We start from the raw sequence: 13,702 nt of genomic DNA, 5'->3' as shown, positions 1-13,702 counted from the left end.
GAAAGAGGAAGGCAGGAGAGACAGAGGAGGAAGGCAAGAAAGGAGGAGAACAGAAATACAGGATTAGCAAGACAGAGCAGGAGGCGCGCCAAGCAGAAAACAAAGTCAGAAACAGAGTTTGACGCACGCACATTCTCAGAGGAACTCCCGTTCTCAGGGTCTTCCCACTCTGTTGTCAAAGAGATTTAAAGTCACACCGTAGGCACAGAGAGGGACACAATCGTATTCTGCCAACTTGGAGATATTCAGCACTACTGATGTGTGGCTGGGTAATTATTTGTGGTGGGAGCTGCTCTGCGCGTTGTGAGGAGTCTAGCAGCATCACTAGGGCGATGGTTTGAACGTGTCTCTTTTCAAATTTCAGGTGTCCCCAATGTGATGGTATTAAGCAGTGGGGATTTTAAGAGGTAGTTAGGCCACAAGGGCTCCTCCCTCATGAGTGTGATCAAGGCCCTTATAAAGAGGCCTCATGCACTCTTTGGAAGGCAGAAACTTGCCCTCCTGCCTTGTGAGGATGCAGTAGATGCCAGTAGCACCCTCCCCAGTTGTGACAACTAACAATGCCTCCAGATACTGCCAAATGTCCCCTGGAGGAGGGAGAGGGGGAGAAATTGCCCCCAGCTTAGAACCACTGGCATGGATCCTTTTCACATCACAACTGTTGGTGCCCCCAGTTTACCTCATTTCAGAGCCCTAATGCTCCAGCACCCCCTACACACAGTCACAGGAGGAATCCCCGCAGAAGGCACCTTTTGACGGGGCTGCTTCACTATTCAGAACCACTTCAGAGCATCCCAGTGTCCACTAAGTAAAAAAGTCATACTGGCGGCCGGGCGCGGTGGCCCACGTCTGTAATTCCAGCACATTGGGAGGCCGAGGCAGGTGGATCACGAGGTCAGGAGATCGAGACCATCCTGGCTAACACGGTGAAACCCCGTCTCTACTAAAAATACAAAAAATTAGCCGGGCGTGGTGGCGGGCGCCTGTAGTCCCAGCTACTCTGGAGTCTGAGGCAGGAGAATGGCGTGAACCCGGGAGGCGGAGCTTCGAGTGAGCTGAGATCCGGCCACTGCACTCCAGCCTGGGCAACAGAGCGAGACTTCCTCTCAAAACAAACAAACAAACAAACAAAAAGAACCAGTCATACTGACTACCTACTAGGTGCCAGGCTTGGTTCCAAGCATCGGAAATAGACTGGTGTACGGGAAAGAGACCCAGACTCGAGGACCTTATGCTCTAGCTGAGGAGGCAGACAGTACACATGTAAGGAAATAAAAGCAGGATAATTTCAGGTAGTAAAAAAGCGCTACCAAAAAATAAGGAAAAAAAGTAAGGAAGTATGAGAGAATGATGGGGGGTGGTCGGGGAAGGGATGACACTAACAAGGTGCCACCTGAGCTGCGACCTGAATCAGGAGGAAGAAGCCATGGGAGAGAGAGGAAGAACATGCCAAGTTGGAGGAGCAAAGTAAGAGGGAGCTTGGCAGCCACTGGCGGGAGTGGAGCATGCGAGGGGAAGAATGCAGGGAGGCACAGGGAGCAGGGACACACAGGTTGTCACATGGCCTCAAGGACCATGATGAGAATCTGTCTTATTCCAGATGTGACAAACAGTCACTGGAGGGTTCTAAACCTAGCCCAAAGTCCTGAAGCTGATTCTAGGCTTCCAGAGACCAACCCCACTCACCACTAGCTTCATCTGCTTATATCGCTCTGCACCAACTTGAGCGCCCATGAGAGTCACCTAGAGGGCTTGTGAAGACACAGACTGGGCAGGGCGCGGTGGCTCACGCCTGCAATCCCAGCACTTTGGGAGGCTGAGGTGGGCGGATCATGAGGTCAGGAGATGGAGACCATCCTGGCCAACACAGTGAAACCCCGTCTCTACTAAAAATACAAAAAATTAGCCAGGCGTGGTGGCAGGCGCCTGTAGTCTCAGCTACTCAGGAGGCTGAGGCAGGAGAATGGTGCCTCCGCCAGGAGGCGGAGCTTGCAGTGAGCCAAGATCGCGCCACTGGACTCCATGCACTCCAGCCTGGGCAACAGAGCGAGACTCCATCTAAAAAACAAACAAACAAACAAAAAATAAACAAAAACACACACACACACACAAATGGCTAATGTAAGTCCTCAAAAAATTAGAAATAGAATTACCATATGATTCAGCAATACCACTTGTGGGTATATATCCAAAATAATTGAAAGCGGGGACTCAAAATTGATATTTGTACACCCATGTTCATAGCAACCTTATTCACAACAGCCAAAAGGTGAAAGCAACCCACATGTCCAGCCACAAATGAATGGGTCGACAAAACACATACATACAATGGAATACGATTCAGCCTCACAAAGGAAGGAAATTCTGACACATACTACAAGGATGAACTTTGTAAACATTATGCTAAGTGAAATAAGACAGAAGACAGACATAAAAAGACAAACACTGTATGATTTCACTATATGAGGTACCAAGGTTGTTGCCAGGGGCTGAGAGGAGAGTTATTGTTTAATAAACACAGAATTTCAGTTTTGCAAGACAAAAAGAGTTCTGGAGATAGATGGTGGTGATGGTTGCAGAGCAATGTGAATGTAGTTAACACTGCTGAATTGTACACTAAAAATTGGTTAAAACAGTAGTTTTATGTGTATTTTACCGAAATTAAAAATAATTTTAAAATACACAAAGTCCTATTTTATAGTTTACAAAGCACATTCACACGTGTCTCATTTGTATCTCATGCTAATCTAGGAGATTAGAGTAAAATAGTACTATCCCCACTTCACAGATGAGCATTCTGAAGTCCAGAAAAATTGCCTCCTTATTGTCTGGCACATCAGAGCTGCCTGAGCCAGACAAAGGCATCCATAGGCTGCCCCACCTCAAGGACATACGGCAGACATGTTGAGGAATTAAAGCTAAAAATCAGATCTCCTGCTCTACCAACGCTCTGTCTAGTGTATCACAATGCTTGTAGAATGTTCTGGAAAGTAAATCACCTTTCACATGCTAAGTGATGTAGAAATACTACCTGGCTAGCTAAGAGAAAGAAAACAGGCAAGGAGAGAGTGAGAAGCAATGATGTGATGTGAGGAAGATTCCTGCCTCATGATTTAGGTATAGAGGGAAAACCAACATTTTCTGCCTTATATGGTGGGCATTATTATTATTTATTATTATTTTGCAGATGATAATAAAGAAAATAGAGTCCTTAAATCACTTGACCAATTTCACCACGACTTTGAATCCAGGTCTATGTGACTTCTGGGTACAGACTCCCACTATTGGAAATGTAGCTTCCCCCTTGCTCCTGAATGGTCTGGTTGCCAACATGTGGCATCCAGGCCTTCTCACCCCTGGCTAGCAGTCAACTGATTCCTCGCCCAGTTCGCCTTCTTCTTCCACCATGCCCCCAACCAGGGTACTTGCCCTTTAAAGGGGATGCTGTCCCGAAATGCCCTTTCCTCTGAATGGACCCACCCACTAGCTACCCTTTCCCCAGCTCCTGACCAGCTCACTCTGCTTGGTTTCTCAGGGTAAGGACAGACATGACATGGAGGCTTCTCTCTTCACCTTCCTTTGCCCGGGCTCACAGAAGGCCTGCGTACGACCTTCTCCAAGAACAGTTGGTCAGTCCCCCGTCTGTCACAGGACTCACACCTCCATGGGACTTCTCAGAGGACAGAAATAATGTTCAGTCCATCACATCTTTCTCGCAGTCCTGCCCCTCACTCATGAAGGAACGAACTCACAACTGAGGTCCTGGTGCATCTGTCCCCCTAGGTCGGCGCTCACCTCCCCAGCCGATAGGACAGCAGTCAAGGTGCTCTCAGAGCACGGGCTGAACAGCAGGAGGCCTGAGATGTGGAGCCCCACCATGAGTCTGAGAAGTTCCGCATCCTGTGGACTCACAAAGGCACCTCACGCCAGTTCTGAGTTAGCTCCTTCTCCCACCTGGCCTCCTTATTGTCTGGCACTTCAGAGCTGCCTGAGCCAAACAAAGGCATTCATAGGCTGCCCTGTTCTAAAAAAGCGGAAAGACCTGAGGCCCCACTGATTTGAAGGAGGGGCTCATCAACCCCTGTGTCATGAACTTGGCTGCAAATGTGACTCCAGCTCCCAGTTCTCCATCAGAATTTGTCATTTGGTGGCCTTCATTTCTCAGCATCCAGAACTGGTTAATCTACCAAATGTTAGCCTACTCCGTGAATCTGACGGTAATGAGGTCAGCTCTTGCTTTATTTATCATTAGAGCTGGCAGACCCAAAGGGTAATTTAGTGTTTGAAAAAGCCGATTTTAAAACTTTATGTCAGGTGACACATTGCCAAATGCAGCCTAATAACCGTATCATTAAATACAGACTAAAATCTTCATTTAAATTTATTTTCATCTCACCTTGTCTATAAGGCTTAGGGATATAAACAGAACGAGTCTTTAATCCACAAAACAAATTTATCTGCTCTCGTGTTTCTCTCCCAGTCAGCGTCCTAGTGCTTCTGGAAGTTTGTTGGGGTCCCGATCCTGTCTCTCAAAGACACTTTTCAACTCCTATACATCGAAAGCACATTCCTCATTCATCAGGCCTCTACCATGCTAAGCAGTAGAGATGTGCAATTGACATAATTGATGTATTCATGGTCCCTGCCTTCGAGGAACCTACAGACTTGTGTGGAAACAAAAGCAAATAATTATAACATGATAGGCACTGAATGTTGTCCCCAGATATCCTCCCAGTTCAATGCCTCACTTACTACTGGTCTCCGGTCCTTGTCACCTGAGCAGCAAGGCCTTCCCTGAGTACAGGGTAGGAAACACACCCCCACCTCATCCTTACCCTGCCCTACTTTATTTTGTCCTTTTTTTTTTTTTTTTTTGAGATGGAGTCTGGCTCTGTCACTCAGGCTGGAGTGTAGTGGTGCCATCTTGGCTCACTGCAACCTCAACCTCCCAGGTTCAAGCGACTCTCCTGTCTCAGCCTCCCAAGTAGCTGGGATTACAGACACGCACGTCCGGCTCCTTTTTGTATTTTTAGTAAGGACAGGGTTTCGCCATGTTGGCCAGGCTGGTCTCGAACTTCTGACCTCAAGTGATCCACCCACCTCGGCCTCCCAAAGTGCTGGGATTACAGGTGTGAGCCACCGCACCCGGCCCTATTCTGTCCTTTTGTCCATACTGTATATCCACACCCAATACAGTCCACACTTCTTGGCTTCTTTGTCTGTCTGTCAGACCCCACGACAGCAGAGGCAGGGATTGTGTGTTTTGTTCACTGCTGTGCCCCCAGCCCCAGCCCTTTGCCGGGCACACAGTGGGCACTCACTCACTACTTCCCAAGACAGACATGGATGGCGGCTGGAGCGGAGGTACGAAGTGACTATGCGGCACTGGGAGAACCCCCATCTTTCTGGGAAGTTGCCCGGGGAAGGTTTCACAAAGGAAGGGATGGGCTAAACCAAGTTGTAAGACAGAAATCTACTGTTTGGAGAAAGGAAATTGCAGGTCCATAGTCACAGAGAAATGACACCAAACTGTTTGTGTAGCTGGATTGGGGGTGACTGGAGAAAAGAGCAGAAAACAGGTGAGAGGTACTGGGGGGCTGTGAAGCACCTTGCAAGCCATTGAAAGGGACCTGGACTTTATCTCAAAGACAAACTTTGAAGAAATCTGCATCGGTGTTTTTAGAATGGGAGAGAAGACTTGAGGGTAAAGTTTCTAGTTCCCTACATGACTCAAGCAGCACGGGTTCCTGCCAGGCCTTTGTCATAGCCAGCCCCCGAGGCTGCCTGGTGACCTCTGCCTCCTGGTATTCACTCCTCTCTTCCCCTCTTGTGACTCCCTGAACACAATGGGGGTTGATCTGCTCAACAGCACATGGCAGAAGTCATGGGATGTTGCTTCTGAAACTGCTGCTTCCATGTAAGGGAACTTTTCTCTCTCTTGTCTCTTGCTCTGGGGAGAGTTGGCTGCCCTGCTGTGAAGAGGCCTATGGAGAGACCAACACGGCCAACAGGCACCAAGGAACTGAGAGGCCCAACAACACCTTGAGTGAGCTTGGGAGTGGACTTTCCGGCCCCAGGTGAGCCTTGGGATGGCTGCAGCCTCAGCCCAACAGCTTGAGAGTGACCCTGAGCCAGAAACACTCGCCAAGCAGCTCCCACATTCCTGACCCTCAGAAACTGTGTGAGACAACAAATGGTTCTTGTTTTAAGCTGCTAATAGTCTTGGGATAACTTGTTACAAAGCAATACATTGTTATTACAGCTTAATTCCTCTCCAAGAGCATCCAGTGATCTCCTGCCTTCAGGACAAAGACTGCAGTAGACATGGAGGTTGTCCCTTCTACAAAGGCTACTAGTCAGAGATTCCCAATGAGGTCAGGCAAAAAAGATGGGGAACTCCAACTCCTTCTCTCAAACGCCCAGCAGGCTTGCCTGAAACTCAGCTTCCCTCTGAGCGAGGGCAGACACAACCCTTCCTCCAGCTCCTGGGGCTGGCAGCTCTCCCCACCTGGCACTATGGCCCACGCAGTCCCAGAGGTGCGGTAGAGATGTGAGCACGCAGTCAGTTTTACTGCTTCCCTCCACTTAATTCATGAGTTAATCAGAGGACAGTGCAGCAGCGTCTGCAGAACAATAACAGAGAGCAGATGTTTCTGGGCAGGTTTATCTCTTGCTGGCACAACACTGGGAGGCTGACCTTTCTCCGCCACGTTTATTAAGTGTTATTAACACTTTTAAGAAGGTCGTAGGTGCCCAGGTCCTTAGTCAAACTGAGAGATGCCTTCTCAGGAAAGACTTCCCAATCAGCCACTGCAGGATGCAGCCTGCCAGGGGAGGCTCTAGGGGCAACCAGGTGGCAAAAGAGGGGTCAGCCTGACCCCAGCGGTAATAATAAAAGCATCTCACAAATACCCCAAGAGGTAGCACCGTGCGGTAAGGAAGCCATAAGCCTGGCTCTCACAAACTCCAATTTCAGCTAGACCATTTAGTTTTTGCCCTTAGGCAAGTTATTTGGTCTGAACCAAGAGTTCTCATCAGGATTGTCGGATTGTCATCAGGTTTAAATAAGAAACTGCAGAGAAAGTGCCAGCCACAGGCTCTGAATATGACAGGTATTAGTCAAGGTCTTCCTGCTAGGATAATTTGTAAAAATCTCATCCCTGCCCCATCCTAATCAATACACTGTATATTCTCTTCTTCATTGTTCCATGCAGGTAGTAAGCATTTCCAAATAGTACCTGTCATTATAGTCATGTTTTATACTTTCCAAAACACTTCCAACATTCATGAACATGTTAAATCCTAATATAGCCTTGTAAGGTCTGAGAGGTAGGGACTCTACCCGAGTCACATCAGTGATAAAGGGAAGAGTCGGGACCAGAACCCAGGTTGCCTGATTCCCTGTCCTCTTGCTGCCCAACCCAGCCACGTCTCTCAGGTCCTTCCTCCTCCTCCCCGTCATCAGACATTTCACCACTTAGGGGGGCTCTCTTGTATGCCTTGTGTGCCGTTTCATGTGCATGAGTCCAGATTCTTCAACGGAGGGCAGGTTCTTAACAGCTGGAGCTCTGGGCTTGCCAGCAGACCAGAGGCAGAAGAAATACAGAGGCCCAGGGTGTTTTCCAGGACAGTGGACAAGAAGGAGCCATGTTACAAGGCCCTCCTGAAATACCAACTCACGTAAGTTAGAAGTGCTGAAAACATAAACTGCCCCTCTGGGATGCCAAGGGCAGAGGAGGGGAAGAGAAGGAAGGATTACTGGGTGCCCCCGTGCACCTGACACCACACACACACCTATCTGCACCTAGCCCCATCTTGATCTCATCTCCCATCCCTGGGGCAGAGTGTCACTCATGCTGCATCAGTAGGCCCTCTGCTGTCATTTAGGTTTCTATTTGTTCATGCATGTATTCACATACTCCCTCACCCTTAGCTGGGCCCCCACACAGTCCAGCAGCCTTGTCCATGGACTTAACCATTACCAGTTCAGAGTCCCCACTCCCCTCGGCCTCCCAGCCACCCTGATATCCCTTCCCTCCACAGATCACCCCACCTCTCCATTCACAGAGAGAATGCAGACTATCAGGACCTGGGTTAGGCTACAGTGCCTGAATGTTTGGCCAAACACCAGTCTAGATGAAGGTATTTTTTATATGATTAACAATTAAATCAACAGACTTTGAGTGAAGCAGATGGCTCTCCACAATGTGACTGGGTCTCATCCAATCAGTTGAAGGACTTAAGAGAAGAAAAAGACTGCGGTCCCCAAAAAAGAAGGAATTCTGTCTCCAGACTTCTGCCTTTGGATCTGAGCTGCAACCCTCCTTGGGTCTCCAGCCTGCTGGCCTGCCCTGCAGATTGAACTTCCCAGTCTCCATAACCATGTGAGCCAATTCCTTAATATCAATCAATCTCAATCTCTCTCTCCACACACACAAATACATACACAAACACACACACACACAGCTGGTTCTGTTTCTCTAAAGAACCCTAATACACAGCTCTCTAACCCTAAAGCCACCTCCCTAGAACTCCCTTTGGCAAACTCCTACCAATTTTTCAGTCTCCGCTCAAACATGACCTGGGGAGGCCTTCTCTGGCTCCTCCAGGCAGAGTTCTTTCTCCTAGCCTCAGCATCCTTCCAGCATGAAAAAATGATTAGATGGTGCTATGATCAGCTCTGTCTGGTGATACTATTAGCTGTACCTTCTGAGGGTCTAATCCCTTTGTGTGGGATTCTCAATTCTAACTCTTGCCTAACACAGTTCCGAGGTCTTGCCTCCTATCTTTCCTTGGACAATAAAATCCAAATCCCTGGAATTTCCTGAGGAGCAACACCCCCACTTCCCCACTCCAGGCTGCCACCGCATCCATTCGCACGCTTACCACTTCAGCTTTCAGTTTTCTCTCCGTGTTTGGTCCCTGGCGGTTTTCCTGTCGCTCCTTCTTGCTCAGCTAGCTTCTCAAAAAGGTTTGTTATTACATTTTATCCAGCATTTCCTGGTATTTGATAGAAGAGGAGTTTTCATATTATCTAGTCAACCACACTGTCAGAAAATAGAAATCTGCTGTATTTTAATTATTTATCTGTGTGTCTGTCTGTTCCCGCTGGGCTAGACAAGCTTCTTGAGGCAGAACATTTGATGGGTACAAGGGTGGGCTTCAGACCACAGGCTGACTAGACACAAAGCCTGTCCCTGCTCCTTCCTAGCCATGTGGCCTTGTGCAGGTTACCTAATCCCTGTGTCCCAGTTTGACCATCAAAAACAAGTGAAAATATCAACCTCTACTGTTTATGATGATTAAATAAAATATGCAAAAAATTTCAAACAAAAACAGGCATATGATCAATCCTCAATACATACTGCTATTATTGTTGGAAGAGTACTTAATCTCTAGATGCTCAACAAATACACATTTAATTTATAATTGTCAACTTTATATCCTCATTGCCTAGCATAGTAATGTTGGCCCATCACAGGATTCAATAAATATTTAATGAGTTAATGTGACTAGATGACTAGATGAGTGAATGGATGAATATACCAGCACTTGGACCCACTTTCCCTTCTGTCTGAGGGAAGAAGTAATCCCTCCCCTGTGTAAGGCCAATCCTTCCAGGAGCATGCTAGACCCCATTCCTTCCCATTTCTTTCCATGCCTTCTCTCCCCAAACTCCATCTTCCCTTCTCTCCTTCTCCCCAGAATATAAAATGTTCTCATTTCTCCCACGTAACACACACACATACACACACCCCTCCTGTTCTCACCTACCAGCCTAGTTCAAGCTTGTAGACCACCTCCTTTTTTGACGTCCTCAGCCTGAGTTGAAAGCACTAAGCCACTGTTTCCTGCCCTAATTTCCATCTTGGCCCTTAACCACTGCCTGATAACAGAGGATAGAGAATATACAGTAGTTCTCCTCTTGTCATCCCCAGTACTTACTTACTACTGAAACTAACATGCAGTAGGTGCTCAATAAATCTAATTTTTTTTTTTTTTTTTTTTGAGATGGAGTCTTGCTCTGTTGCCTAGGCTGGAGTGCAGTGGTGCCATCTCGGCTCACTGCAAGCTCTGCCTCCCGGGTTCACTCCATTCTCCTGCCTCAGCCTCTGAGGTGCCTGCCACCATGCCCGGCTAATTTTAATTTTTTGTATTTTTAGTAGAGACGGGGTTTCACTGTGTTAGCCAGGATGGTCTCAATCTCCTGGCCTCGTGAGTCGCCAGCCTCGACCTCCCAAAGTGCTGGGATTACAGGTGTGAGCCACCGTGCCCATCCTCAACAAATCTAATTAAATAAATGAATGAACAAAAGCTAGTGATGTACAATACTCATTTACCATTTACTAATTTACCAGTACTCATTACCACCCCTAGGAGCTCAAAAAAAGAACCTTCATTAGTTCCCTGGGATAATCTAGGTGAATCAGTTGCTTGTTAAAGTTCCAAGTTAGGCTTATCTTCATGGCTGCCCTGATGAGCAGGCCCAGAGAGAGGTGAGGCTGGCCAGGGTTTGGGGAGGAGAAAGCATAGTTCAGTTCAGACCATGTGCTTTGACATAGCCAACTCCCTGTCCTACCAATGCTAACTATAGTACAACTCTGGAAGAGCCAGTCTCTCTGAGTCTCAGTTTCTTTATGGACATAATGGTGATAGCACTACGTAGCCTTACTCTCTCTCAGGGTCGTGTGAGAAACAACGTGTATATGTACTCATGGAACCGTGAAGCCCAAACATGAGTCAGTATTGCTGTGACTCTGCCCTCTTCCTTTCCCAGCTCCAAATCAATCCCACCACATGTTTGCTTTGACCTGATACTGTTAGCATGTGCTAGCCTATTCAGGATGCTCTAATAAAGTATCTTTGACTAGGCAGCTTTTAAACTACAGAAATTTACTTCTCACAGTTCTGGAGGCTGGGAAGTATGAGATCAAGGTGCCAGCAGATTTGGCATCTGGTGAGGGCCTGCTTTCTGGCTCATAGATGGCTCCTACCATAGATGGCAGAAGAGGCAAGGGAGCTCTCTGGTCCTCTTTTATGAGCATACTGATCTCATTTCGGCCACATTCTTTGCCACTTTATAAAAAGGATGTCCTCTCCTCCACTCCTCCGTTGTCCAATAACATATTCCTCATTTCTGTCTGAAGCTTCATTGGGATGGCCTCTATCTTCCATATTTCTACCAACATTCAGTACATGACCACTTAGCTAATCGCTACAAAGACTGAAGCTTTCTCTATGGTTCTCCTCTTCTGAGCCCTCATCAGGATCACCCTTAACAGTCTGTTCTTGGCAAGGTAAGATTTTTCCAGTACACACCTCAAACCTCTTCCAGCCTCTACCCATTACCCAGTTCCAAAGCTGACTCCACGTTTTAGGTATTTGTTACAGCAGCACCCTCACTTCTTGGTACCAATTTTCTGTCACAGTCCATCTGGGCTGCTATAACAAAATACCATAAACTAGGTGACTTATAAACAACAGAAAATCATTTCTCACAGGTATGGAGTGCTGGCAGATTCAGTGTCTGGTGAGGGCCCGCTTTCTGGTTCATAGGTAGCATATCCAGCTATATCATCACATGGTAGAAAGAGCAAGGCAATTATCTGGGACCTCCTTTATAGGGTACTAATCCCACCAGAAGGGCTCTACCTTCATGATCTAATCATGTCCCAAAGTCCTCACCTCCTAATACTAACACATTAGAAGTTAAGTATACATGAATTTGAAGTTGGAGGGGAGGGCAGACACAAACATTGAGACCATGGCACTTCCCCAGAGTCAAAGTCTCTCACTGCATAAAATATAGAATTAGGCACAAAATACTTAAATGTATACACAGAATAAGAGAACAAATAAACAAAATTCATCCAAAAGAAAGTATACCTTGTCAGCCAGCCTCAAGTAGGACTGGCCAATGGCAGATCTTTGTTTATAAAGGATGGAGCAAGGTCAGAGAAGAGACAGGGCCTGATACAGTGATGGGACTGAGAAACAGTTTGCCACCAAAAGAGGTAATGTGTTTTCAGAAAGGATGGCTGGAGCCAGAAGCTTAACTTTGGGTGACTTCCCAGTTTTGCTGAGGGTCAGCCCTCATTAACTTTCACTGTGTGGCATAAACAGATGCTGGGAGTTAAGGTCATTTTATCATGCCACCGTCACCCAGGAAGATCTGTGCTATAGAATTTGGGAAGATTAGTGTGTGTTTGTCTTGTACGCCACGTCTTGACTATATAGGAGGATCATTCAATTCCTTTGCTTCCCTATTGCACCCCTGGGGACTGCAAACCTAGCGAGTGTTTCAATGACTACTTACTGACTAACTGTCTAATTGCAGAACTCCTCTGGGTCTAGGAACAAAAGAGCAGGAAGACCCTGCTAAAACGTATGGGTTTGGGTGTTACCTGGAAGTGAGAGAAATATTTCTCAGCCCATTGCCATTATTTTGAAGAATTAATTATATATTGGTTAAGCTGGGAGGGAGTCATGGCAGTTCCCAGATAGGGAGAAGTGTTGCCCAGAAACTGTTGGTGTAGGCTTTGTCCACCATGGAGCAACACATAGATGTTGTAAGCCTCACTGTCGACAGTCCCAGCTAAACTACAATTCTTGCAGACCCTCAAAAACACCAAGCTGTCAGTAGAGCATACTGCAGTTGACTCCCTATCCATTCCATGTCTCCTTCATTATACAACAGCAACATAATTTAGGGACTGAAACCCTGCTCCAGGAATGAGTTCTTATTAGTGTAAGTCAGGGGTCAGCAAACTATGATCTGCTAAATCTAGCCTGCCACCTGTTTTTTGCTTGTATGTGTGTGCATGTCTTTGTTTGGGATGGTCTGCAAGTTAAGAATTGTCAGGCGGATCACGAGGTCAGGAGATTGAGACCATCCTGGCTAACACGGCGAAACACTGTCTCTACTAAAAAATACAAAAAACTAGCCGGGCGAGGTGGCGGGTGCCTGTAGTCCCAGCTACTCGGGAAGCTGAGGCAGGAGAATGGCGTAAACCCCGCAGGCGGAGCTTGCAGTGAGTGGAGATCCAGCCACTGCACTCCAGCCTGGGTGACAGAGTGAGACTCCGTCTAAAAAAAAAAAAAAAGAATTATCTTTATATTATTAATGTTTTGGGAAAAAGCCAAAAGAATATTTCATGGCCGGGCGCAGTGGCTCAAGCCTGTAATCCCAGCACTTTGGGAGGCCGAGACGGGCGGATCACGAGGTCAGGAGATCGAGACCATCCTGGCTAACACAGTGAAACCCCGTCTCTACTAAAAAATACAAAAAACTAGCCGGGCATGGTGGCGGGCGCCTGTAGTCCCAGCTACTTGGGAGGCTGAGGCAGGAGAATGGCGTAAACCCGGGAGGCGGAGCTTGCAGTGAGCTGAGGTCCGGCCACTGCACTCCAGCCTGGGCGACACAGCGAGACTCCGTCTCAAAAAAAAAAAAAAAAAAAAAAAAAAGAATATTTCATGACACATACAATTATATAAAATTAAAATACTAATATTCACAAATAAAGTTTTATTGGAATACAGCCATGTTCATTCATTTATGTGTTGTCTATAGCTGCCTTCGTGCTACAATGGCAAAGTTAAAAAGTTGTAATGGCCTCAGAAACAAAAGAATCATAGAGACTATTAAGAACAATTTGAACAATTATTTGTCAACCTAGAGGTTGAAAAACCTAGAGGAAATGAA

At 46.9% G+C, this 13,702-nt stretch overlaps 1 protein-coding gene across 1 annotated transcript in view; it reads right to left on the bottom strand.

Moving 5' to 3' along the window:
* The window catches only part of GRIK4 (glutamate ionotropic receptor kainate type subunit 4), a 244,864-nt gene that overhangs the window by 210,357 nt on the left and 20,805 nt on the right, over window positions 1-13,702 (bottom strand). Inside the window, exon 4 of the mRNA XM_033207192.1 lies at window positions 3,753-3,900. Coding sequence (XP_033063083.1) covers window positions 3,753-3,900 — 148 coding nt within the window. The remainder of the gene's footprint in view (window positions 1-3,752; window positions 3,901-13,702) is intronic.

The sequence above is a fragment of the Trachypithecus francoisi genome, unplaced genomic scaffold (assembly GCF_009764315.1).
Source record: "Trachypithecus francoisi isolate TF-2019V2 unplaced genomic scaffold, Tfra_2.0 Lachesis_group8, whole genome shotgun sequence".
Taxonomy (NCBI): Eukaryota; Metazoa; Chordata; class Mammalia; order Primates; family Cercopithecidae; genus Trachypithecus; species Trachypithecus francoisi.
Note: the sequence above shows the minus strand (reverse complement) of the source record. Positions and strands in the feature narration are given on the sequence as shown.